At 51.2% G+C, this 27,827-nt stretch overlaps 1 protein-coding gene across 3 annotated transcripts in view; it reads right to left on the bottom strand.

Annotated features, from left to right (window-relative positions):
• Positions 1 to 5: 5 nt before the first annotated feature.
• RAB3C (RAB3C, member RAS oncogene family) overlaps positions 6 to 27,827 on the bottom strand; it is a 94,472-nt gene continuing 66,650 nt past the window's right edge. For all 3 annotated transcript variants that reach the window (XM_024571925.4, XM_045204829.2, XM_053915033.2), the window contains exons 4-5: positions 18,319 to 18,443; positions 6 to 7,935 (exon numbers count right to left, since the gene is read on the bottom strand). In XM_024571925.4, coding sequence (XP_024427693.2) covers positions 7,748 to 7,935; positions 18,319 to 18,443 — 313 coding nt within the window. In that variant the 3' untranslated portion in view covers positions 6 to 7,747. The remainder of the gene's footprint in view (positions 7,936 to 18,318; positions 18,444 to 27,827) is intronic.

Genomic DNA, 27,827 nt, shown 5'->3' with positions numbered 1-27,827 from the left:
GGCTCAGAAATTCAGGAATATATTCTGTTAGATATTTATTATAATCTCCAAAAATTAAAACAAAATAAAGCCAAAGAACAAAAACCACTTTCTATACAGAATCCACATACAGATTTAATACCTAATAGAGCACATACAATTTTTACACAATTTCAAGAGAGAGAATTAAAACTTCACAATGTGAATACACTTTATAGCTTTAAACTAAGACAAGAGCTCCTGTGGACACACGAAGAGTCACATTTGCTGTGCAGTAGTTTCCAACTAAGTATCACGACCACTATACAAAAGCATGAAGCTGTTGTTACTCAGTATTTTCTCAAGAGGAGCCCACAGTGCAGTCACTGTGCAGCCCGGAGTGCCCGGTTACAGAGGGAGGGCTTCATCTGTGCACACCCCAGCACACTGCACGGGAACCTCTGCAGTGCACATCTGCCTACTTGGCATCGGACAAAACGATGCCTTGTGTTTTGGTGCCTGGGAAAAAGGTCTACGTCGACTTTTCCAACACGGCTTTAAAGCCATTCGTGTTTTGTGGCCATGTCTGGGGCTGCTCAGCACAGGCAAATCTGACGATGCGGCAGCTCCTCTTCCTCGTGGGGACAAAAAGAGAGAAGCAGGGGCGACCGGACGGCTCCCAGAGGACAGTGTGGTACTGGAGGGAGGACACAACGCTCTGTTGTCTTTCCGGTCATGAGGTCGTCCTGCGGCCGCCCCACTCACATGCTGGGCACAATCTCCTCACAGGGAGCTCCTTCCGGGACCACGCCCGGCCTCTTCAATAGAGTTGCCCTTGACGAGTGTGGTCCTCACAGGCGCTCTGTTCTCTGAGCCCCTGTGCCCAGCCAGCCATGCCTTCGCATTCCGACTGTGCCCGGCACCCCGGCCCCTCCTTTTTCAGTCATTGAGCTAAGCACTGAGCAAATGGTATTCGGTAACTGTGGGATGACTAACCAAACATTAAAGCACTCTTAAATTATTATTCTCATGTTGGCTACCTGTTTACATTTTTTAAAATTTGGCACAAAGCCATCACTAAACACTTGGCTTCTTCCGTGGGTTTATGAGCTGAGTACAAATTTCAGGCTTTCAGCCAAAACTGGCCCACACGTCCCCAGCAGGAGCCCGAACCTTTTCACGTTTGGCACATTCTCCCACGTCCATTTCAGGCACGTGCGACGGAGGAACCGAAGGTGTCATGTGATGTCCAGACAACCTGTCATCAGAAGAACTGCTCTTCGTCACTTTGAGTGTGTGAGTCTAAACTCTTCTAAGGGGGTCATGGTTTACGTGCTCAGTAGATGAAAAGGCAAAGCACACGGTCAAGATGAACGCTTTGCCGTGAAAACTGGAATGATACATAGGAGTTCAAGGTGGTTGACTTTAAACTTCACACACATAAATGATTACAGGGTTTGCTAACCCAGAAGCCAGGCCTGATCTCTTGGTTTTGCATCTCAGTGAAGTTCTAGGCCACCGAGGGAGGGGTGGCCGGGAGGCTGGAGGGCGAGCGTGCGCCTTTGAGCTGACCTGTCTGTGTGCAGAGGGGTCCCCACTCCCCTTTCTCTTACAGCACCCATGTGGACAACTGAGAATTGACGCGACAACAACATTAGCTACAAGCTACAAAGACACAAATATTTTAGGGTTTTTCAGGGTTGACAATGTTACATTTGTGAACAAAATACAAGGTCAAGTTACAATCAAGTATACATACAAATACAAAAGTGGAAGTTCCTAGCAGACAGAACAGGTGAGCAACATTTCTGAGAATAAAAATGACTTTTTCTTGTGTGCATATATTTTCTTAGGTATGTAAATTAGCCTCTTAAGAGAGACTCAAGGAGAATTCTGAATTAAACAAGAAAATACCTACATAAAACAAACCGACAACCATTCCTTCTTGAAAACAAAGTCCACAATTCTAAAGGGCAAAATTGATGTATATTTGCAGGTACTGGAAGTTTGGTCTTATAGGAAATAAATTACTTTGAAGTAGGCACAAAAGAGTTTCACGTGACACCAACAAGGTATTTACTCTACAGACTGCACCACTAGACACATACAGCTATAGGCAATAATTCGAATAAGCCACACGCCAGCCAAAGCACCTCACACACTCATTAGGATTCACTTCCACTAGTTTATATACACTGAGTAAGTCATTAAATATTGCACATATTGGCCCATGAACCCTCAATTCTGAGGTGTTGAAAATAGAAAAATCTATTTTTATAACGTATTTCATGCAACATTTAAGACGTTTCAGCCCCACAAACACCACTAAGTAGTTGTACACGTGGACAGTCCAGTGGCCTCACATCACGTCTGACATCAACAACATATTAACAGGAGCTACCAACAATGCTCGTTCTGCACACACGCTGGGGGGGCGTGACCACGTGTGAAGCCCATCCCGCCCACGCCGCAGGCCCAGACCCCACCACGTTCACGACACGTACCGGACCACTGGGCAGAGGCGGCCACGCTTGCTTCCCTGAAAGGCCGGGCGCCTGCGCGGCTCACACGCTGTCTGTGTCATTAATAACGGCGTCTGTGAAACGAAGCAACCTCTGGCCACCAAAAACAGGAGTGTGGAAATATTGTCATTAAGAAATAAAGTCACAGCAACTCTCAAGTGTCCAAGCAGAAGGACAGTGTGAACACAGGTGATACACAGGTGAAGCCCCACCTCCTCCCCACAGGTAACGTCTGGTTGAAACTCCACCTGCATTAGTGTTGATAGGGGGTAAATGGTGAAACTCTGGCATCAGCTCCTGCTCTTGCGCCTGTCGCTCTGTGAGGGGCGTGCTTCCGAACCCCGGCCGATTAAAACACCGGGAAGGAGAAAAGAGCAGCAAACAGAAAGTCTGATCGGCCCACCAGATGGATGGTTTGGTTGGAACACTCGAGCTCTGGCAAAGGTGCTTTCATCTAGAGTCTTTTGAAAAATGCATTTTCACTTCTCTATCCTTTTTTTAATGGGAGTTAATTGTGATCGCAGACACACAGATCAGTGTGAAGAATCTACCTCCCAGAACTTTTTGCACAAGCGTGAGGTACAGGTGGAACAGAGTGCGAGCTCCGCTTCCCAGCGCTGAGGACGTGCCGGCTCGGACGTGCCCGTCACACGGAGGCGTGCATGGGAGTGTGCCTGCGTTGGGAGAGGCAACGCTATGTTTGCGACCACGTGTAAATATTCTAACCTACCAAAGGGAAATATCATTTGCCTGGAGTGTTGAGGATTTCTGTAAAGGTTTCTGAGAAAAACTACATTTATTTATGCAGTATCAGTAAGACTTGGTCGATACATGTTAAAGTCCCCGACCTGGCTCGGCCCCTGTAAGGAAAACCGAATTCCTGGGATGTGGAGCCCTGTAAGTGCACTGCAGGGACAAAGGTGCTTTTTTTTTTCCTGGTCACAAACTTCATCTTTTGTCCAATTCTTTTCATATTCATTCCAGAACATAAAAGAGGTTTATGTCTATAATTGGCTTTGGTCAAAGTTCACCGAAAAGACTAGAAAGCTGATCCTAATTATTCCTCTCATTAACAACACTTCCCCCCTTTGCTAGTAAACTGTCAGACACAGACAGACACAGGCAGAGCTGTGGAGGCCCCCCCACCCCCCGAGGAGGTCACATGGCCTGGCTGCCCACATGGCCATGACCTTGCAGGCTGAGGACACACACAGGAAACAAAGAGCCTCAGGTAGCAGCCACGCACACTCTAAGACAGAGAGAGACAGGTCACCTCCCAAGATGTCACAGCCAAAGTAGCTGACTGAGCATCACAACACTCTGTGAAGATTGTTAACAAGAACTTTTTGGTCTAGGAAGGTTTTAATCATTACTATAAAATGAGAGTTCTCTGGTTTTCACATGCAGCAACTACCTCAGGCCTGAGAGGGCTGGGCAGAGCCTGGAAACAGTTTTAAATAGTCCCACGGATGCCACAGTGAGCTGACAGATGGGCGGTGGTCAGACACACGTGGGACAGCGTGTCCGCAGGCGCCACGGATTGCCGGCTGGGATGCTCTAGCGCCAACGCCGCTTCGTGAATGTGCCGCTATAGTCGCCGCTATATTGTGCACCTGAAAGTCTATTCTCAGCAGCGCTGCAGTTACAACTGGAGTCTGAGCTGGTTCCTGAAACAGCAACTGTGCCGAACACAAGAGCTACAATCCATCTGGGTAAGAGTTAGGTCGCTGAGATCTCCGTTTGTTGAGTATGTCGCTGTCTTGTACAACCTGGGCTGCAGTTTAGTAGAACTGGTACTGTGCACTTAGAGTCGCGGGGCTCACCTTCCTGCTGCGACTGAAGCGTGGTCACCCTTCCCTGGCCAGTTGCAGGAAACGAGGGGACGTGGGCTGAAGGGAAGCTAAGCAGGAACTTAGGACCTGTAGGAGCTCCTCAAGGCCACAGAAGCGTTTCAGTGGTGGCAGCAGCAATGAACTCGCTCACTGTTCCACAGCAATTCTGCTCAGGAGCCCTGGCTGTGATGCCGGCTGGTGAGCGCACCCTTTCAGGAGGTAGGAAGCCGTTCACCTGCCAGGGCATCCGTTCACATCCGAAAGGCTGACATGCAGATCTACTCCTCGGATGCCTATTTGAAAAAATCCCTTCCAGTCCAATTTTTCAATTACATTCGAAACAAAAGAAGTGTAGCAAAACCAAAGTTCTTGGAAGTATTTACTCAAAACAATCCAGGTTTATTCCTAAAAGTAATTGGGGGGCCAGTGAGGTGATGGGGGGCAAGAGAAAGAGAAATTCACTTGAAACACTAATTGAATTGCACCAGAGACAAAAGAGGGATGTCTAATATTTACAAACTAACAAGCAGATCTTTTTCAGAAGTCTTCAGCTTCTGGACACACACTCAGTTAGGCCATTAGCACAAACGAGCTGCGGGTGGATGGAGAGAACGCAGGTGTCATGCGTGTGTGCGCCCTCAGTGTGCATGTGGGTGTGCCCATATTGGCCAAAAGCCTGAAAACCCTTGGACTACTGTGCGATACTGTATAACTAATATAACTGGATGCCAATAAATAGAAGCTCACTTAGTCAACCCTGGGCTGGTTCCTCTTTTGCCAAATTTGACTTTAACCAGGGTCTCTTGACGACATTGGCAACAGAGGATATTCTCTCTCCCCACGCACGTTGCAGAACGAACCCAGGGGTGCACTTGCTCCAGCTCTGCGGCACCCTCTCTGGAAACCGATCACCGATGACATTCACACCAGGGTGGGTGTTTTGAAACTGACAACCAGCTAGGAAGGCTGGTTTCCACCGAGGTTGGAGAAGTGGGAGGACCTCAGGCAGTTCGTTGTCCGGCCACCCTCCCCAGCCTGGCTGGCTCGACAGGGGTCGTGGACACGTGCTTTGCGCCTCTGGTCCTGGGCTGGCCAGTCCAACAGCTGTCAGCTCATCAAGGGAAAGGGTTCGAGAGGGGGAAGCTCCACCCTCTCCTCCACTGTCCTGACCTTTCTCGTTTTGTTTTCCACTCCACAGCGCTGCCCGTCCTCCGCGACCAGGGACTGTGAGTGTGGGGGCTTCCCGGAGTCCCTGTGGCAAGTTGAAGTGTGAGCGCAGCTGAACCGGCACCACCGCTGTGGTCCAGCCCAGGGCTTAGAGATGTTACCATGCCACGAACTTGCTTGGACGCCCCGCCCTCTCTCTTTCCTTCATGTCTAATCTCTGTGGCTTTTGAAGCTGGTTGCCCATTAAAATCCAATACAGCATTAGTATTTTCTTGTCTTCGTTAAGCTAAGGCCTGCCTTGGGGGTTGCCGAAGTGAAAATTTATTACCAATTAGTGTATATCTTAGGCTAAAAGTGGGAGAAAGCACAGGCCATGCTTAGAACATTGGAAAGGCTCTTTCCTGTGTTTCCATCGGAGACGTCACTAACAGTGCACGTGACCCACTTCCCTGACTTGCAGGGGATTGCCCCCAAAATCTCCTTCCACACACGCGTGTTTCCCTGTCTGCATCCTTGCTTAATAAACTCGCACCAATACTTACTTTCACAGGAAGAGTCTCTATTTTTCAAAAGCTGAGAAACATCTTTAAGGCGAGCACCAAAAAGGGGGTAAGTCCACCTAATGTGACAGTCCTCCAAATCCGCCTGCCACTTTCCCACGGTTACCCCAACGCTGGGCGGTGACAGCCGGCAAGTTTCCTCCAGTGCCCTCAGAAGGCCACAGGGAGTCCTCCTGCCTCTCACACGGGGCTGTGGGGAGTCTGGGCGAAGGCTTGGGTGTTGGCACGACTCGCTTCCTCCCTCCGCCCACGTAGTCTGTGGCGTCCTGGCGCGTGGCACTGGCTTGGCTCTAGAGTCTCTGAGTAACTGAAGCGCATTTCAAAGCTTGCACACGGGGACCTGAGATAGAGCTGGGGACAGCTGGATTGGAAAAGACACGTGAGGAAATGGTCTCCTTCCCAACCTGGGAGCCGTTGCCATACTGTTCGAATAGCTTCCATTTAGGCAAAAGCTTGGCCAGGTGCAGGCCAAAGGCAGCCGGTTGGGAAGCCAGCCTGTGAGCTGCGGGCGAACGGCTTGCACGAGCTCCTGCTCCACCACCACCCGCAGGCTGGTGACATTCCAATAGGTCACAGTGCTGGGGCGTATTATGGGCGCTAGTGCGTGTTGTGGGGGGACTAGTGCGCATTATGGGGGAACTAGTGTGTGTTATGAGGATTAGTGTGCATTATGGGGGGACTAGTGCTCATTACGAGGTGCTAGTGTATGTTATGGGGGAGCTAGTGCGAGTTATGGGGGGCTAGTGTGTGTTATGGAGGGACTAGTGCAAGTTATGGGGGGCTAGTGTGTGTACAGGGGACTAGTGCGAGTTATGGGGGGCTAGTGTGTGTATAGGGGACTAGTGCGAGTTATGGGGGGCTAGTGTGCATTACAGGGCGCCGGTGCGAGTTATGGGGGGACTAGTGCACATTCTGTGGGGCTAGCTAGTGAAGCGATGGGGGGCCCTCGGGTGTGGCATTCCACGGCTGCTCACGCCCTTGTTATCTAAACACCAGTCACATAACCATCAGCAGCTGGAGGCCTCACATGTAAAGAAGTGGGAAGAGCAGCCCTCTGGGGTGCTCCTTCTTTAAGCATCTCAGCTAAGATTAGTGTTCACACCTAGTTCCAGTCAGGTGGGTAGAATCTCTCAGAAACTTGAAAGAACCTTAAACACAGCACTTCAGTCTTTTCATAGTCAGCGGCCGCCCCGTTGTTCCTGGCACAGAACACACACATTTCCTGGACAGTACACCGGCCAGAAGGCTGGCGATTTACTCAGAAAACACGAGTAATGCGTGTACGTGATTTTCACTTCAGAGTAAAGCCCATTAGATCCCCTGAGATCGCTCCCCCTCCCCTTCTGGCCCAAGCAATTCCTCGGTTGTCACCTGGCCGGTGACCAGCGTCAGCCGAGCCCTCGGCATCCAAGTCAGAGGAGTGGATTTACTGCCTCTGAGGCCCCAGCAGCAGCTTAGTCTGAACACAAATCCGAAGCATAAAGACCTAGAAGACAAGTAACAAACCACATGCAAGGACCAGGTGTGTGTGGGTGGAGAGTCTAGGAACTTAGGATAACGCGTTCGCCACCCGTCGGCACCGGGGGGTCTCCCAGGAACTCAGCGCACGTCCCAGCCGCGCACACCGACGATCCCGGCCTATGGCCCTCGGGCAGCCAACCGGCGGCTGGTCCCCCTGCGGCCCGGCCTGCGGGGCTGCCGGTGCGCGCTAACAGCCACAGCCGGGCTGCGGGGGCGGCGGGCTTTCCTGGAGCCTGGCGTTCGGCCTGGCGGCGGCGGCGGCCGGGTCCGTCTCCAGACTCTCCGACATCCTGTCGCAGATGACGTCCACCAGGCGCTCGAAGGTCTGCTTGACGTTGATGTTCTCCTTGGCGCTCGTTTCGAAGAACTCAAACCCTGGAAGAAACACAGGAGCGCAGCCTGGTCACTTCGCGCTTCTGCTGAAACGGGAGGGACTGGATGGAGGGGCGGACAGCGGCCGACAGCGGGGTCACGTCTGCACACGCGTGGCCGCGGATTGTCCGCGCGCTGTCTCCTCCATGGACCCGCCGACGCTCCAGCGGGGCCGGGCAGACAGACACCCCGTGGCCGGAGCTCGCGGGGCTACTCTGCGCATCCTCGACCCTGAATCTGCCTTTCCAGCCTCCCAGCCCTGGCCGCCACGCACCCTCTTGGGGACTTTGCTAGAACTGGTGTTATCTGGCCTTTCTCTCTCTCCTCATTTGGAAGCCTACCGAAGTGATTAATTTTCTTTTTTTTCATTAACCCGAAGCTCGGATTTTCCATGCAGATTCTGCCGCACAGGGAACCGTGGATGCCAAGGTGATCCCGCGCTCACTCCCTGTCACCCCTGAAGGGCTGGGGTGTCGCTTTGGTGGCCTCCAGGGGGCGCTGTGCGTCCCTGGACTCACGGCCGGCGCAGCACCGTCCCGCAGAGACGTCTGAGCGGCCTTAGCCCGACAGCCTTCCAGGGCCTTCTGCAGCCTTGCGTGTTGGGGGTGATTTCTCCACACCTGCCATCTCTCAGCAGCAGTGTTTTTACCAACAGCTGGGAAAGCGCACTTGGATAAGTTTCGGTTCAGCTGCCAGAATCGCAAGAAGGTATTTAAAAAGTGCAGCTCCACTTGCACACTTGTGCTGATGTGACCCTGTACCTGGGCAGAGGTGGCCGCTGGCTCTCCCTCCATTGTTTGCACCCGGATGGCTGCGTTGTTTGCACTCCCCGTCTGGGGCTGGGCTAGCCAGTCGGTTGCCATGACAACCTCCCTAGTACCCAGCCAGGGACTGCTCTGGTCCTTTCAGGGGACATTGATTTAGGACAAACTGGGCTGAACACAGAAATACTTTCCTGACCCACTCTGAATTCTACACCCTATAAATCCTCTGGTTACACCTGGCCCTGTCTCAGAGCAGCCACAAGCATCGGGAAAGGTTAGATCCTGCGACTTCATCCCAGTTCCTGGGGCCAAAGGACAAGAAATGGACAGACGTTATGCGTCCGTGTCAACACAGAAATACTTACTCTCTGACACAGTACCGACGGGTAGACAGCAAAAAGGAATTCTCTTGCGTTACACTAATTCAGCGAGGCTACAGTACATTTAGTGGGATGGCTTAGCTGCACTTGACTCTCACTGGCTGTTACGCATTCTGCCATTAAGACCTGAGGAAGAACTGCAGGGCTTGAGCTGCAGGCCCATGTACAGAGCCAGGGCCCGTCGACCGTGGAGGACGCTCCAAACCCTCTATGGCTTGCACTTGTCTTCCGTGTTTCCCCGGGCGGTGCTCACAGGACTCTCCCACACTCTGCATCTCCTCAGAAAAGGCATTCGACATTAACAGAACTCCCTTTTCTGGTGCTGGTACAGCCTACAGGGCCAGATCATTCACCGCTCAGATTCAGATGGGGGAGGGCAAACGCGGATCTCAGAAATACCCTCATTGCTACAATGTCAGAACCGTTTGCATCATTCTGGGCTTCTTCCAGGGCTCACGAGAGCGTGCTTTATGTCACAAGATGCCAGCACCCCGCTCAAGAGGTCAAAATCCCTGGCTGACACTTTGGAGAAAAAAAATCTCACAAGTTGGCACAAAGGTCTCAGCTACAGGTTCCGTTCTCTCGGCCTGTCTGCTAGCCCCTCCTCTACTGCTTGGCACGGCCGGGGAGGCGCCGAGTTGGGGGATGACCTGGGGACCCACACAAGTCATGGTGCAGCACGCCCCCTTTGACCTGGGCTTTGAGAAGCCCCTGGTGCTGGTGTGTGGTTTGAGGTCAGCAAGGTGATCCTTGATCCTGGCAGCCGGCGCTACAGGGTCTCCTCCTCATTTCACCTGGGACCCAGGAGGGTGTGGCTGCTGGGGGGCGCCCCAAGAAGAGAACCCCTATTACAACAGCTCTCTGTTTACCCACCACAGCTGGAGGTACCTCCATACCGTGGGAGGATGGGTTCTCAGTAGGAAGCTGTGGGATGTAGCCACTCTAGTGATACTAACTAGCTTTGAGACCATGGGCAGCCCACAACCGTATTCTCAAGTCCCTGACTTGCGACATTTGTCTTACTTGGCTTCCACAAGGCTGTCTAAGGCCATGCGTGGAATCAGAGCCACGGGTGCAAATGCTGCAGCCCTCCCTCCTCTGTCAGCACTGGGCTTTCTGGCTGTTACCTCCCAGCATCTCAGAGTGCTCACTTCCCTCCAGCAGACGACCTTGTTCTTAGAAATCTTAGCGTCCCATCCACACACCCAAACACCAGCAGAAAGCCGGCACTTAGTCAGTGACGTGACGATACCAGCGTGAGACGTCAAGGATCACAAAAACTGAGGCAAACGTGACCCCACCCAAGAAAACTAATAAAGCTCTAATAACTGACCCTGAAGAAATGGAGATCTATGAACTCAAAAGAATTCAGAATAGTTCTCATAAAGAAGTTTAGTAAACTACAGGAACACACAAACGACTAAACAAAGTTAGAATAACAATGCAAGAACAAAAAGAAATGTTCAACAAATATAAATGCTACCCGCCCCCTGCCCCTTAAATCCTAGAGCTGAAATGTTTGACTGAACCAAAGAATTCAAAAGAGAGCTTCAAAAGCCAATTCAACCATGCAAAAAAAAAAAAAATTAGTGATCTAGAAGACAGGACATTTGAAGTTATCCAATCAGAGGAGTAAAAGGAAAAAACAATGAAAAAAGTGAAGAAAACCTATGAGACCAATAGGACACAATCACAAGAATTAATAGCTGTACTATGGGAATTCCAGGAGGAGAGGAGAAAGCGATAAAAACAGAATGTAAATTTAAAGCAATAATGCCTAAGAATTTTCCAGACTTAAGGAGAAAAATGGACGTGCAGATCCACAAGGCCCAAGGAACCCCAAACAGGTTGAGACCAAATAGGGCTACACTGAGATACATTACAATTAAGTTGTCAAATGTCAAGGAGAATTCTGAAAGCAGCAAGAAAAAGAGAGAAGTTACATAGAAGGGAATACCCCATGAAGCTATCCAGGTCAGAGAATAATGGGATGATATATTAAAAATATTGAAAGAAAAAAAAATCTGCCAACCAAGAATTCCATACCCAGCAAAACTGTCCAGAAGTGAAGACTTTCCCAAACAAACAAAAGCCGTAGGCCTGTCTTACAAGACATGCTAAAAGAAGCCTTTGTTTGGAACTAAAGCAATGCTAATTAATATCATAAAAACATAGGAAGGAAGTATAAACTCATTGGTAATTATAAATATATAGTCCAAGTTAGATTCTGTAATATGGTGATGGTGGTGCATAATTCACCTACCACTGTAGTTTAAAAGTTAACAAGCAAACATAGTGAAGAGAACCAAAACTACAATAACCTGGAATTATCTACATAATATAAAAATATGTAAACTGTAACATCAATAACCTAAATTGTGAGAAAGAATGGAAGTAAAAGTGTCAAGCTTAGACATGCTATTGAAATACAACCGTTATTACTTTAAAACACAGTGGTTTTAGAGTTTTAGGACACTTTATATAAGCATCATGGCAACCACAAGGAGAAAAATCCTGCAATAATTACACAGAATAACGTGATAAAGAAGTCAAAGTATATTGATGCCAAAGATATCTGAACACAAAGTAAGACAGCAAGATACGAAACAAGGAAGAACAGACCTACAGAACAGCCAGAAAACAACGGAACGGCAACTGTAAGTCCTTACCTACCACGTCAATAATTGTGGTTTGTGGGAAGGTGACCAACCAACTGAGCCACACTAGCGAGGGCAATAATCTCCTAAAATAGATTGAATCTCCAAACAAAGACACCGCTGTGTGGCTGAATGGACACAGAACAAAACCCAAGTGTTGCTGCTTACACGTGACTCACTTGGGCCGTAAAGACACAGGCAAGAATGAAAGAGCAGTAAAAGGCATTTCGAGCACACATTAACTTCGGTAAAAAAGCAAGGGTAGCTATAAACTAAAATAGACTATAAACTAAAGAATGGTGAAAAACAGAAAGAGATCTCTACGTAATGATGAAGGACCCAATGAGCCAAGAGGAGATAAGCATCATAAACAATGATGCTCCCTGCACTGGGGCATCCAAATACATAAAGCAAAACCCAACAGTGAAAAGGAGAAACAAATGGTCATATCATAGTAGTTGGGACTTCAATATCCCACTTTCAACCGTGGGAAGGTTGTCTAGACAGAAATTCAAAGTGAGCAGGCCACTGCCCCCAGTGGACAGGTGCCTAATATTCCGACCGACGGCTGGAAGCGCTGGAAGCAGGGTGCGCGTCCTTCCCTGGCACCCATGGGACGTTTTCTAGGACAGACGGGCCACAGGTTAGGTCACAAAAATTCAAGAAGTTTGAAGTGATACCAAGTATCTTCTCTGACCAAAATGGTGTGATACTAGAGATCGATAACAAGAGAAAGACTGGATTTCATGAGAACACGAGAGTTGTGTGACACTGTGCTGAGCCACAAATGCATCAGAGTCGGACCTGAAGGGGAGCTACAGGCAAGGGTTTTGAGACAAGCAAAAACGGAAAGAAAACACACTGAAACTTATGGGACACAACCGAAAGCAGGTCTAACGTGGAACCCACAGCAATGACCACCTGCATTAAGAAATAAGAAAGATCCAAAAAACTTGATTGCATACCTTGAAGAACTACAAAAAGAGGAGCAAACTGAGCCCAACATTAGCAGAACAAAAGAAAATAAATATTAGAGCAAAATAAATGAAACAGAGAATAGCAAAACAATAGAGAGATTTATAAAACTAACAGTTGGCTCCTTGAAAATATAAATAAGACTGACAAACGTAGCTAGACTAACCAAGGGAAAAAGAGAGGATCCAAATCAACAAAATTATAAATGAAAAAAGGAGACATTCGACTGATATCATTACACCTGAAATACAAAAAAAAAAACATCAAAGGCTAAAATCAACAACTATAGATCAATAAACTGGACAACCTAGAAAAAAATGAAAAAATTCTTAGAAACATACAACCTACGAAGAGTGAATTAGGAGGACATAGAAAATATGAACAGACCAATTAGTAATAAGAAGATTAAACCAGTAATTAAAAATTCCCCAATGAAGAAAAGCCCAAAACTGGATGGCTTTACTGGTAAATTTTACCAAACTTTCAAAGAATAATTAACACTAATTTTCCTCAGACTCTTCTAAAAAGTTGGAGAGGAGGAGATACTTCTAAAATCATTTTGCAAGAGAACAGATCACACTTTCTGGTTTCAAGCTCTGCAATGGAGCATCACTCTCATAACAGCCAGAAAAGAAAACTACAGGCCAATATCCATGACGAATAGAGGCACAGCAATTCTCAATAAAACACTAGCAAACCTAACAGAGCATCGTGTTAAAGGGTCATTCACCATGACCCAGTGGGATTTATCCCTGGGAGGCTAAGATGGCTCCACACACACAAACCACTTTATGTGACACATCACATGAATGGAATGAAAGAAGAGTTATGCCACCATCTCCACAGATGCAGAAAAGGCATTGGGCAAAACTCAACATTGATTCATGTGACAATTCTTAATAAATTAGGAGGAGAAGGGAAATTCCTCAGTGTAACCAAAAGCGAAAGGTCGAAACCTTTCCCCCAAGCTCAGAAACAAGGCGAAGGCCCCGCTCTCCTCACTCCTCTAAAGCACACTCCTGGGCGCCCCAGTGACCCGGCAGCGAAAGACGTAAGCGGCTTCCAGACCAGAAAGGAAGAAGAAAAGCCTCCTCTCCTTGGAGACGACATTTTGTACAGAGAAAATCCTAGAGACCCAACCAAAAACCCCCATTAAATCTAATCAAGAAATTCAGTGAAGATGCAGGGTATAAAATTAACATACAAAACCCAGTAGCTTCTCCATGCACTACAACAAATTACCTGAAAAACAGGTAAAAATGATCCATGTACAATAGGATCAAAACCAATAAAACACTTACGAATAACACTAACCAAGGAGGTGAAAGATCTTTGCTGTGAAAACTCCCAGACACTGGTAAAGAAACTGCAAGCAGAGGCGCGGGAGGCTGGGTGAGAGCCCGGGGCTGGCACAGGGATCAGGATGGGCACACCCGAGGGAGGGTGCGGACAGGAGAGTGGTGGGCCGGGGGTGGAAAGCTGAAGTGTGGGCGGCAGAGGAGGGCAACCCCCCAGCAAACAGAAGTCAGGAGGGGCAAGGGAGGAGGAGGAGGGCATCAAGGCGCAGCATTCCACAGGAGGGCCCGCCCCCCAGAGCAGGAGGAACAAAGTGACCAGGACGGGGAAGGCCACAAACACACTGTCCCCATTGCACCCACGGTTCCACTTTCCACGGTTTCAGTTACCTGGGGGGCACCCGGGGCGGAAAACAATAACTGAAACATTCCAGAACTGAACAGTTTGTAAGTTTCAAATTGCTCGTTGTTCTTAGAAGTGTGATGACATCTCTCACCGTCCGCTCTGTCCCACCGGGGATGTGGCTCATCCCTTTGTCTTCATCTCTGTGCTGTGCGCACTCTGTGCTCTGGACGCCCCCTCTGTTCGTCCCTGTGAAGCTTCTCAGTTATCAGATCTGCTCTCCAGGGACTGCAGTGCTTGTGTTGGAGGGGCTGTTATTTTACGTCACCCTCCCGGCCTAGAGCGCAAGGGCGCTGGCGATTCGGGTGCGTCAGAGAGAAGTTGCTGTGTGCTTCCTTTACAAGGTGAAGTTCTCGACTTAATAAGGAAAGAAAAAACCACATGCCGAGGTTGCTAAGATCCACAGTTGAGAGCAAATCTACCTGAAACTGTGAGGAAGGAGAAAGAAATCAGTGCTCACTTTGCTGTCACAACTCGAACTGAAGAGGTTGCGGCCACAGTGTGCGGTGAGTCCTCAGTTAAGGCGGAAAAAGCATTCGACTTGCGGGAGGCGGGGGGGGACATGTGCAATCAGAACACGGTTCGCAGCCGGAGGCGTCATGCTGTGCCAGGAAGCACGAGCCTACATGAGGGGTTTAGCAAGGGGTCCCTGACACCGAGCCATTTACTGCAATCAGGGGAAGTCTGCCCGGACTCAGGACGAGGTTTGGTATCTTGTCCTCTCACATGGTCACAAGAGGAACAGTGAGTCCAGGACACTGAGGAAGTTTCAGGGTGAGACAGAGGCCACATTCACACACCTTTCACTGCAGTCCACTGTTACGGTTGTGCGTGATCCCTGCAGCTAACCTCTCACTGAGCCCAGTTCCTAAGCTGCCCTTCACCCTAGGCGAGTGTGTGCCGGGAGAGGCATGCAGACGGGGTGCTGTCTGCGCTTTCAGGCGCCCACTGTGGGTCTGGGAACACGCCCCCTCAGGTGGGGGCGACGCGGAGCCTGTCTCCAGCACTGTAACCTCTGCCCTTGTGCTCCCAGCACCTGGCGTACTGCAAGCGCTGAGCAAACGTTAGGTGAATTACACTGGACTCCCAGGGGGCTCCATACGCGATTTAAGGAGCTCAGCCTCAGCTCGGCTGCATCAAGCACCCTCAACTAGGAAGAGCAAATGCTCCGTGAGGATAAGCGTTCACAGTGGAGAACCCATCGTAACCCAACGGGTGATGCAGCAGTTCTGAGCCACCTGCCAATACGGTCACATGGTAAAAACCCGAGCTGACGTCCGTGTGTGTGTGGGACGGCACTCGAACGCCGGCACTCTGCCGGCCGTTTTTAAAAATACAGCAAAGACCTTCAACACCTGTCCTGTGGACTGCGAGCGTGCCTTCTCCCCTACGAGTGACCTCTGGTGAGTACTTGTAGAGGCGTGTGTTGTCCTGAGGAGAACAAACCTCATTAAAGGAGGTAAGTGACCCTCTAAGAATGAGCAAGTGCCGGTTGCCGTGACAACTGCTGGCTTTTTATTGTGTAGAGAGCAAAAAAGTCAATTAGAAACCGTTGGAAAAACTTGCACGGGAACACAGAATGTTTCTGCCTCTCCAACCCAGAACCGTCCCCACATCTCTGCACTGCAGGAAGGGCCTGGGTGTGTGCCGTGAGAGCGGGGGGTATGGAAAGCCTCCTTCCTGGGCCTCCTTGTGCTCTCCCGCGACGCCCACGTTGTCTGTTGGAGTGGCAAACAAATTTAGCCCATGTCTGGCTCTTTTGTAATGATATCATTAAACAATTCTGGGCTCAGATCTAAAAATCCTTTGAACCAAACAATCTTCAGGTTTACAGGAAGTGACAATTACATCTGTGTAGAAATTTCTTCCCTAAAGTGGCACAGCCCTGACTGCTCAAAAACAAAAACAAGACGCAGGGATGGCAGATGCCACCGGACCACCCTCTCCAAGGTCTCTCTTTGCTCTTTTGGGGGGATTCACTATCCTCCATCCCCATCTGCCTCAGGTGCTGAGAAGACTCAGGAAAGATGGCCAAACTTTTCAGAAATAGTTGCAGAACCTTGCTAACAGAGAGCAGAGGCCCCGTGAACGAGACAGCAAAGGTTCAAGAGCAGCCAGAGAGCGCCGGAAACAGGTGTGTGAGCGCGGGCAGCTTGAAGAGCCTGCAGTGGCAGGGTGCGGGCCTTTGGTTGAAGGAGCTTCATCTCATAAGGAAATGGCCAAGCTCTCAGAGCGGACTGTGCAAGTTCATTTACAAAACCACCAAGTGGTAGAGTGACCCACTGAGGGAGTCAAATCCCTTCATACAGTGTTTTCAAATGATAGCCTGAGGCCCCTTGTTGGGTCCTACGGACCCATTTAGTGGGCTGTGACAAGAAGGAGGAGAGGAGAAGAAGGAAGGGGAGGGAGAAGAGGAGGAGGAGAGGAGGAGAAGAAGAAAGAAGACAGAAAACACAATGAATTTCATCTAGGAAGAGTGAGTGTGTTCTGTAAAGCGTTTGTCCCATTCTGCCCTCCTCGCTCCGCACGTCGGCACTAAGTGGCTCGACTGGATGCATTTCTTGTTGTAGATCCTGGTCAACAAGGTTGGGAAGCCAGATCTTCCCTGCTAGGGACCCTTCTATGTTTTCTATGGTCTAGAGGAGAAAAAGAAGGAGGAAAAGAAGTAGAGGAGGAGGCGGAGGAGGAGGAGAGGGCTTATTCCACCTCCTCTGCTCCAGGGCTGGAACGTCCCCAAACCCACCGCCTACTCCCCGCCCTCACACCAGGCTCCAGCTTCTCTGCCCACCGTCCTCTCGTGTCCTTGCCCTGCCGTGCCTGGATTCAGGACACTTCCTCTGTTCTTTGTGCTCTCTGCACACATTCTGCTCTCCTTAGAGACTGTGAAGTCTCATCTTGCCACTCAGCAAACTTGATCTCTGTTTCCCTGCCTCTCACACCTCTGACCAACTGTTCTGCCCGCTTCTCACACTTTCTCTCTGGCCAGCCGCCTGCATTGTTCTTCATCTGCCTCTGGCCCCTCTCCTCTCCCACACCTCCTCCTGGCCCCTCTCTCACTGGCTCTGCTTCTCTCCCCTGGGCTCCCCTCTCAGCATCCACCTTCTAGGTCACCGTCTCCAATTACTCAGTCTCTGTGGTCTTATTATTTTTGCTTCATCTCTAGTCAGCCCACTCGAGTGAAAGCAACTTGAGCCCAGGGATAGTGGAGCGCACATTTTTATCCCCTGTGATGTCTGACACAGTGTGGGGCATATAGTAGGTGCTCAGTAAAAATGCCTTGAATTATGAAATAGCAATGCCTTCCTTTGCATGAAAGCTCTACCCCACACACTCCAGCATTTTTCTCTTTAGATACAGTGTTTTGTGTCTGAAGTGGCTTTGCCATTTCTACAGCTCTCTCTATCTACCTCTTATCTCAGTTCATCGTATCTCTAAGGACTTGGCAAAGTAGGCAATGGGTTATGTACTCATTCCTGAGAGGTGGGGAGATGAGTCTCAAAGAGACTTGTGACGGTAACACAGCTTGTACGCAGTGTCCCTAGAACAGAAGCTATGATGTGACCTGTCCTGTGCCACCTCCCTGCTCCGGTGGACACTTGAGAACAACAACCACATGGCATGTGCTCATTCAACGCAACTCTGTACAGAGAAAACACCCGGTAACCAGCAGCAAAGGTGCATCCTGTGTTTCTCATGGGGTGAGAAGTCGAGTACGCTGCCCGGCATCAGAGCTCGGGGTCTGTGCCGTCTCTGCGACTGTGTGTGGGAGGAAGCCACGTGCTCAGAGAGGATGTGCTGGTGGCTGCAGCAGGGCTAACGACCTTGCCATTGAGCCTGTCCTGCCAGTTAGCGGGTCTCTGGACGGAGTCCCACATGACCACCACGCTCTCCTGCTGTGAGCCGGCTCCTTACCGAGCTGCTCTCCCAAGCGCTGGCCTCTCTCCGTAGAGATGACACGCTCGTCCTCCATGTCACATTTGTTCCCCACCAGGATGACCTGGGCGTTATCCCAAGAGTAGGTCTTGATCTGAGTTGACCTAAAATAAGAGGAACAGGCAAAAAAAAAAAAAAAAAAAAAAAAAAAATCAGAGGAAAGTGGAAGAGCATAAAATGAAGAAGAAATACATCACACAGAGGGTGCTAATAGCAAACAACGAAGCCCAAATTTGGACTTTGCTACTTCAGTAAAATTTTGCCCATCAAACACTCATCAGGGATTGCATGAGGTGAAAATGAAAGCACAGTGATGCTGTACTACGAATTCTTCTGCGTTTGATGAGGGTTACCCCCCAACCTTTGCAGCTAGAGTGGCCAGCCACCCCTGTCTGCCCGACGCACTCAGTGTCAGGAGTGGAAGTCCCACGTTGGAGAAGCCCCTCTGTGCTGGGAAACCCCAGACGGTCAGTCACTTGACAGCCCACCACAGAAACATAATTCCCTCATTACAGCAATGCCCAAGAAAGCTAAGTCAACTGGGGCCTAGGAAGCCTGAAGGTAGTGCTGATTTTAAAAAATGAATAGAAAAACTAATATAATCAGGGCCTTATATTTTTTAAAAGATTTTATTTATTTTTAGAGAGAGGGGAAAGGAAAAAGAGGGAAATATCACTGTGCGGTTGTCTCTGGCACCCCCTACTGGGGACCTGGCCCAAAACCCAGACATGTGCCCTGACTGGGAAGCAAACCGGCGGCCCTTTGGTTCACAGGCCAGCGCTCAATCCACTGAGCCACACCACCCAGGGCCATGGTCTTACATTTTAAAGACAAAACTGCCAGGGCACAGGGCAGCTCAGATCTCATCGGACACCCCTTGCTGGGAACGCAATCCGAACGTGGACCCAGGACCCGAGGGCCGGGGCCCCTGGCCAGATGCCGGACTGCTCGGCGCAGGCTGGAGAAGCGACTTTTCTCAGGACTTGCGGAGCGCGGTCGTGACCAGGAAGCTGACGGGAAGCATGTCTTTGAAGCTCCCATTCTAATGGCCACGTTCTTCTTTGAGAACAACAGACTCAGGTGAGAGAGACACATGGATCAAACGCGGGAAAGCGAAAGGCGTGATGACAGTTTAAAGGAAAAGATTTGAAAAGTGCGAAGAAGAGAAGCTTGGCTGTGTTCTTACCAGCAATTTCCAAACCCTCCAGGTTGTTCAACAGAAAGCAGTGAGGAGCTGCTCCTGACTGGCGAAGAGAGTAAAAGCAAGTCGCTTCAAACAGCGGCAGCAGAGCTCTCAGTGAGGTGCGACCCTGTTCCCCTCCTGACAGGAGAGGGGGCTGCGGGGGCCGCAGGGCTGGTGCCAGGGCACCCCCGGACCCAGGAGCGAGGGCTCCCATGAGAACTAAGTAGCTGGTGAGACGTGGTCCGGGCTCCGTCTCAGAGGTGCACCTGGTCATCCGAAAGTCTGTGAACGCCAGCTTTCTGACTCTGGTACCTCAGGTAACAATGTGGTCCTTCAGCGACAGGGAGATTCGGCAAACAGCCACAACCGGGAAAACAAAGGCAGACATCCAGAACCACACCTTGCTCCCGCCTCTTCTCTTGTGTGGCGCATGTAAAAACAATGAATTCGTCGTGAACCACCAGGAAAAACACACCCTGCACACGGATGCCCCTTGCCTCTCAAGGGCTGACAGTCTTATGAAGGGATTCCAAAGGTCCCTGTACAGGGGCTCACACTGAACTGGGTTTCCTCAGGTCAGGTTTGCAACCCATCCTCAGCTCCCGTCAGACTCCCAGGCCAGGGCCTGGCCTCTTCCTGGAAACGCCGTAGGTAGAGCCCTGTGTTAATGGACAAAGTTCTTACTGCGGCACACAGCTAGGAGCCAAACAGCCAGAGCGAGGTTAGGGAGATGGGAGTCCCCGGAGGGGTCACAGCTGTGTGAGGACGGGGTGGGGGCCGGCTGTCAAGGACAGGTGTCCTGGGTTTGAGGACAGACACTCGCTAGAGGAACTTCAGCCCTCCTGCAGCCCAGGCACACTTGCCCCGTGCACCGTGATGTGTGCACACAACCCTTGAGCCACGCTCACGGGAGGCTCGCCTCTGCCATGAAGCACATCATACTCGCCCCTGGGGCCTTAGGCTCCTGGGACAGACCACACAGGTAAGCACAGCGATTCCCCTTCCCTCACTACCTGGACAGCACATGAAAATGTGCTCAGCCCTTTTGGAAGGAAGCATGAACACAAAGCGAGTGTGGGGAGGTCGTTCGGCATCCTTCAGCCTCACAAGGCTCCGCGCTCGCTGGGGCTGTTGTGGGCACTTGAGGCTTCAGGGAGGGTCGCACTCCACTGTCCCGCTTGCAAGCATCTCTTTCCAAATGGACGCACTTTAGTCCCAGGTCGGGCCATCCTTCCTCCAAATCCAGCTCAGCTCACTTTCTTTCAATCCCTATAATCTAAACAGTAACGGCTTTTTCCATTTAAGTATCTCAAATCTCGTCTCCAGTCCGTACCGCGAGGCGGAGACCCTGCACAGGGAAACTGCTCACCGCGAGTCACAGGCACGCCTGGAAGGGGCGAGAGGGAGTCCTCCTCAGGCGGCCTTTCCGTGTATTTCGTCTTGCCTTCAGTTCGCTGTGTTTTGCAGAATTTCCTGTGTTGGGACGTGGGTTTGTAAAGTGTCCTCTCTAGGGACTCTTGCTTCTTTGTTGGTCAGAGACTCTGAAAGAAAGTGGCCGTCACCAAGTGACATACACGTGAAAAGATGATTTATTTCTGAGTCACGGCAGAAGATCCTTTGGGATTCACTGCTAACCTCTACAAGATTAATGGGATCAGAAGCAACATGCTGGTCACCATGGTTACTCAGCAAGTGGCGATTAACACAGACCTTACCGGCACCAGATCATAGTTATTAAAAATCTGTTGTCCAGAGAACCACCTCCCCCCTCTCTATACGTATGTATTTTCTATATTTTTAAAAATATTTTTCTCTCTCTGTATATATAAAAATACATACATATACTTATATATACAGAGGAGAGGGTTTTATTGTTTTTGTTTTATATTATGAAGCAGCAGGAGAGAAGTTTTTCATGTTTTACACATAAATGACTGAACTCTGCACAGAAAAAAATCATTCAAGTCCCTACCCCTTCTCCCTTGTTCTGGGTACACACATAATTCCCACTGAGTTTAGCCTGCTCTCAGAGGGGACTTTCTGAAACACAACACACAACGTGCCCCTCAGTGACCCCAATAGTCATGGCCTCGGAGGGTCCAATCTGGGCTGCGAGGGGAGCGGAGGTGGGGGACCGGCCCTCTCTACTGGCGCTCCTGCCGCTTTGTGTCCGACTCCCTGTGGCAGACGCAAGCGCGGGTCGGGACCGAGCGTCAGGATTTCCGTGAGCACGCTACGAAGCAGTGGGTGCTGAGCCTGCAGGGAACCATGGTGAGGTACAGCTCCGACGAGTCTCCACTGAGTGCTCACTGGTGGTGGGGGAGAAACTGGAACCGCAGGGACCCAGCAATCGTCACGGACGAGCAACAGGTGGGTGCTGGGGACCTCAGTTGTGATCCGAGGGGAAGTACCTGGCACCGCCTGCTGAACCTGCCAACCAAGAATGCACACCTGCGCCGCGCCTGTGCATTCCCGGGAGGAGCGGCCAGGCGGCCTGGTGCGAGGTGCTACTGTAAAAGCTGGAGTGTGCGGGGGAGGGGGTGGGGAGGGGGGTACCCTGTCCCCCCGAAAGGTCAATGTAAGAAAAGACAAGGGCAGGCTGTAGAAATACTCCAAGAGGAGAGAGGCTAAGGAGGCCCAGCTGCGAGATTCAACACCTCAGCCTAGACTGGGTCCTGGGAGGGGGGGGTGCTCTGAAGCTCACGTTTGCCTCACAAGATGAAACCGAAATGTCGGGTACAGTGTTGAGGGTGGGGAGGCTGCGAAGGGCGCTGGTGCAGGGCGCGAGGACACCCGAGTTCAGGAGGTGCGTGGGCCGTGTGCGGGGACGGGCCTGACTCCTGTGACTTGCCCTCAATTCCCATGGAAGCCCCGGCGTGTGGATAATAGTCTGTGTCTAGTACACACGGAGAGAGGGTAGAGAGACAGAAAGGGCACACGCACCACAAGGCTGGTGCGTGAAAGGTCAGCGCTAAGTGACGCTGGGTGAAGGGCCGGTGGGTGTCCCGCCTGGGGCACCACACAATGGGGCCGGTACGGGCAGGGAAGCCAGCACACCATCGAGAGCGCTTGGCAGGCCCCAGCTTTAGCCGCTTCTGGTTTTTGAGGTGCTGCCCAGGGGGCATGTTGAGCAGGGGGACCCCCAGCAGCCGTCTCTGTCCCCAGGAGAAGCAGATTCCTCCATGCAGTCCCGGCCCTACCATCCCAAACACCCCCCCACCGCCCGTGCCTGGAGCTCCTGCCAGTCCTGGCACTGCTCCCCCCTCCCCCCCGAAGACCTGACGTCCTGCCCACCAGAACGCTCTTTTGCAGGAGCCCAGGGACACAGACAGACAGATGCGCAATTACTAGAAGCGACTCCCAGCCGGCAGCTGGCCACTGCAGGAGCGCCGTCACCCGGTGCACAGCGTGGAGTGCGCCTGCCGCAGGCTCGGCACCTGGTGGAGGAACACGCACAGATCAAAGGGAAATGATCGCTGGAAATAGCCGGGAAGCTTTACTGTGGCGGATGTGCTAGGCCACAGCGACATTAAAGCAGGACATGACTGCTCTGCCCTGGAATCCGTCAGGACCAGCCTGACCGCCCGTGGGATAAGAATCCACCTGTGCCACCTGTCCGGGATGCAGCGCCCCCACCCCCCCCCCCTGCCCCGCGCCTGGTAGCTGCCATGCTCTCCCTGTTGTTGTGAGTGATCAGGGAGTGACTTCCATCCAATGGATCCAGTATCAGCGGTCAGCTGCTGAGTTGAATTCAGCGTATTTAAGCCAATCTGATTTTTCCCTCACACCTTTTTGGTCTCCTCGCCCGTGCTGCTTACAAGCTAACTCAGGTTGATGGGGGAGGTTCTCCTGATTTGTGCAGGAGCCAGAAGAAAAGGCCCAGGAGGCACACCAGAGATTAGGGTGAGCTGTCCGGGCGCCCCGCCACAGAGGTGCCCACAGGGGCTGCAAACACTGCGTCCCTGAGGCTTAGGACTCTGCTCCTGGCCTCCGCTTCCTGTCTTTCGAGAGGGACACAGGGCCACCATGCTGAGTGTGACAGAACGTGGATTTCCGGTTCCTCTTGGCTTCGGTGGCTCTTTGTGCATGCCTCCTGGGCCTGGGGCCGCTCCGTCTGGGGAGGGAGTATGCGCCCAGAAGACAGAGATCCCCTACCGGAGTCTTCCTCACCAAAGTGCCTCGGGGTTCCACACACCCACGCCCAGCACGGCCCTGGCTGACCGCCCTGCATTTTGGCAGGGACTGACCTAACACCCAGGGAGCTGGGGGAGGGGGACCAGAAGTCATATTAAGACACAGGACTCACCCCACAAGAGTGAGCTCGCCCTGTCAGGCAGTTCACCGTGGAGCAGACACGGGGCTAATGCCGAACGTGAGGCTTTTGTGACGGAAAGCTTCCCAGCCATCTCTCAGACTGAGGACTACCTGTCCATCTGCCCACCTGCCCCGCCCCGCCCCGCCTTCCTCCCCCAGGCCTGCGCTGGCATCTTCCTTCTCAATGAACACAACAAAATCTGCCAGAGCTGGGCCCTGTGAAGGAAGGCCCTGCTCCTCTCAGCCCAGACCCGCACAGCTGCCCTCTGGGCCACGGTGGCATCTCGTCCGACACCAACACTGCGCATCGCTGCCTTTCTGCCTCCACTTTGTTCTGTGTCTTCGATTCTTGCCCGCGAGCCTGTCCTGACCGGTGAGCCAGGGTGGCCCCTTCCACCCACTGCCCTGCTCCTGCTCTGGGACAGACCGGCCCCCAAACTACCGGCAGGGTCTCTGCTCTCCTCAGACTGAGTTTCCCGGGGGCTCGGGGGCTGCTTCTTCCCGTAAAAGACCAGAGGGGTGAGGGGAGGCTGAATGGTGTGGCATTGACTCTGGGTCCAAACAATTTCAGGGAACCTGGAGGGTCTGGAAAAACGGATTCCGGGTCGTTGAGGGTTTACCCCATTCATAACTCATGGAACTGACTGGGCATTTCTTTAAAATTACTTTTGAATAGCGACTCTTTCTCAAGACCTAGGACTTGGGAATCGGGCAGGAACAGGCATGAGAAATCTCTGCCCTTTTAAAAAAAATTCTCACTTCCTTTGAGTCAGAGGAAGTTGATTCTATAGTTCAGTTAAAAGACGCCTACACGCAGAGATCAGACTGAAAATCCCTGCCACTTCCTCCACACATTTCAAAACAAATGCAGACTCGAGACAGGATGCCCCCTTAGCAGAGAATTATTTTGGTTTAGCAGCAAAACATCAAGCTTAGAATAACTAACTGATTCAATGAATATTTATCCATCTGGAGGAAGTTTGAATGAGCTCAGAACATCCTATTAACCATTTTTCCAACAGGAACAATTTTTTAAATGATCCCTTTTCACTCTTTAAGGCCCAAGTTAAAGCCCACTCTGCCGAGGGTCCAGAACGAGGGTCTCCCACTCAGCAGCCTGACTCCTCACAGGGAGTTACATCAGCTACTACTTTCAGGCTGGGAGTGTGTTTCCATAATCTGATCTTTTGGCAGGCTGATGTATCGTTACATTGTTCAAGTAACACACCATGTGTTAAGCTGATGGATGTATCTGCATTTTAGGTAGCAGTTGAGAAGTAACAAAATGGAGCAAGTAGCACGAAGAACTGTCAGAGCTCAGCCCGAGCCCCAGCGCTGCGGCCTCTCCTGCAGGCACCTCACCCCGCGGCTGCACGAGGGCCTGCGGCAGTCAGGTTCCCGTTGGGACCCAAGCAAAAGGGACAGCAATGGGGAGTTTGCAGTGGCGGGAATTTCCGGGAGGAGACACCTCGACGAGTGGGAGTCGAGGAGGAGCACACACAGGTGCTCCCGCAGAATCCATGTCCTCCCCTCCGCCTCGCGCTTTTCTGCAGTAGGTTCAGTGGGTTTTCTGCACTTCGATGCTTGACCTGCTCTGCCCAGAGCAACGCCAGGCCCTCTCAGGGTCGTCTGTCGGGACACTGTGGGAGGTGTCACGGCAGGTGGGCTGTCAGGGGCCGGCCCGTGGTCCTTTCCCAGCTCTGCGCCAAGTGTGCTTCCGAGCAGGGCCACTGCCCCTCCGGGTGGGGTGCTGCTTAGTTGACAGATTCGTTGCTGCGTGTTTACCGAGTTCAGGATATTGAGAGTTACTAAGCAGGTTCAAGAAGTGATTTCAGTAGGTGGTTACTTTGAATTTTGCTTGTCTGCTGCAGCTTGAGCCGAAGAAAAGTGGGTTTTCTGAGTCTCTGAAATTGTTTTACCAGCAAATGAGAAGTCCAGAGTTCTCAATAGATGTGACATCCCCCGACTCAGAAAGTAATCCAAGAACCACGGCGAGTCTGAGAGCTCATTTTCGTACTTGCTCCCACAGCTCGCTGTGCTCAACACTGCGCTCTGTTGTGATGTACGGCTGAAAACAGAATGTTTGACAGGCTTCAAATTAAGGAAAATCAGCAATTACATCTCTGACCTACATTTAAATCATTAACTTGAAGCTTTATTTAAAAATACTAAAACATCAGGTTCAATTCAGCATTCTGAACAAGCAAATATTTTACAAACCCTCTGCCAGTCGAGTCAAACAAGCTCTTCAGTCACCCACGGCAACCAAAGCCACACCTTGTCCCCCACGCCTCAGGCCTGGGGCCTCCCCCACCTCTGGTCCGGCTCCTGGACCTCCTCTCGCTCCAACTTACAGGTACCATTGCTCTTCATTGGTCTGGCTGTGGCTCATGCTTGGCAGCACTTCAGTCCCTTGTCCCCCGAGTGCCCACCGTGGCCCTGCAGGCAGCAGGGGCCCAAGGAGGCAGGGAGCGGGGCACCCTTGCCCCCAGCAGCCAGCTCCGGCCTCAGTGGTCCCGCCTCTCTGCAGACCTAGGCGCAGGCAGAGTCAGGGCCCAGATCTGTATATGATGACAAAAGCCTTTGTTTTCCTAAACACAGCACTTTTCCAAATCCAACCTTGTTTTAAATCTTGCTTTAAAAAGAAGACATGAGTTACAATAAGCTACATGAAACAAAAAGTGTAAATCTTGCAACATGATTATGGAGACTCTACTGACATAGGAAAGTAATTTCCATATATATTGAAAGAACTCAGAGTGGAGTCTAACACTCAGTTAATTGCTTTCAAAAGGAAGAGATCTAATTTCTTTTCTCCTTTTTTTCAAAGCCTTCTTCACCTAAGAGTTTCGATGTTTTCCAATAAACGTTTCTTGGAGTTTCCGCACCTGTCACAAACGGTTGCTGAAGGCAACCCTTCCGCAGCCGATTCCCCAGCTGTGGTCACGGACCCACAGAGACAATGAGCCGGCCGCAGTGCCTCGACTCAGCACCTGCCGCCCAAGGCCTTGGTTGCACAGGGGGAGAGGGTGCTTGCCCTGCAGCACCTACCACACAGAGAAGAGGCAACAACTCTCTAGCTTACTATTTCTTTTTCCTGACTAAATGCCTCAATCCCTTCCTGTTTGTTTTATTGTTTCTAAACTTCTGGGCTTTGGAAACCGGCCCCCTGCCAGATGAACACGGCTCTGAGTCCAGGGGAGTGAAAGGCAAGGCTGACGTCACAGGGCTGGTCCGGCTGCATCCAGAACTGCGGGAGAAGCCCTGGGTGTGAAGACTGGGTGATTCTAGTCAAAGAAAGAAGGCTGGGCAGAGGAAGGGGAACGGGGCCCCTCGGATGGAGCCACGCCTCCAGGTGTGCCAGACGAACACCGTGTGGAATGAGATGATGGACAAATAAGTAACACCTGACAAACAGATTAATAAAGGGTGAAATAATTTACTTGTTATCAAGTACAACCAAAAATTCCAGGTGGGGTAAAGAATTTGATTTCAAAAACCCTCAAGCTTAAAAAACTATGAGCGAGATCATGGTGACTGAAGCAAAAACTAAATCGTTACCCGTAAAATTAATCACTGACAACTGTTCGGCGAAAGGCTGCAAGTGAAGCGGCAGACAGTGACTCCTGGAGACAACGCATTCAGGTTCTGAAAGGTGCGTGCACACACACGGTGTCTGGGCCTCTGAGAAACAAGCGGCTGCGGCTCCAAGCACAGCGCGAGGTCTGACCCCTCCCGAATTAAAGTGGCGCGTCCTTCACTTAACTCTCCCAATTCCGTGGCAGCCTCCTTAACAGCCACGGCCCCAGACTTGCTGGACCAGTGGTGGCCCAGACTGGGCTGGACCGCGGCACTCCACACGTCACAGGGTCACCTGCCTGGGGAGAGGAAGGCTACACGAGGCCCGGGGAAAACAAGGGGCAGGCTGAGCCGATTTTGATGCTTAAAAAGGTTAGTTAGGTTTCTTCCTACGACTCAGCGGTCTCCCAGC

Source organism: Desmodus rotundus, chromosome 1 (assembly GCF_022682495.2).
Source record: "Desmodus rotundus isolate HL8 chromosome 1, HLdesRot8A.1, whole genome shotgun sequence".
Taxonomy (NCBI): Eukaryota; Metazoa; Chordata; class Mammalia; order Chiroptera; family Phyllostomidae; genus Desmodus; species Desmodus rotundus.
The sequence above is the reverse complement of the archived record's forward strand: the minus strand, read 5'-3'. Positions and strand labels throughout refer to the sequence as shown.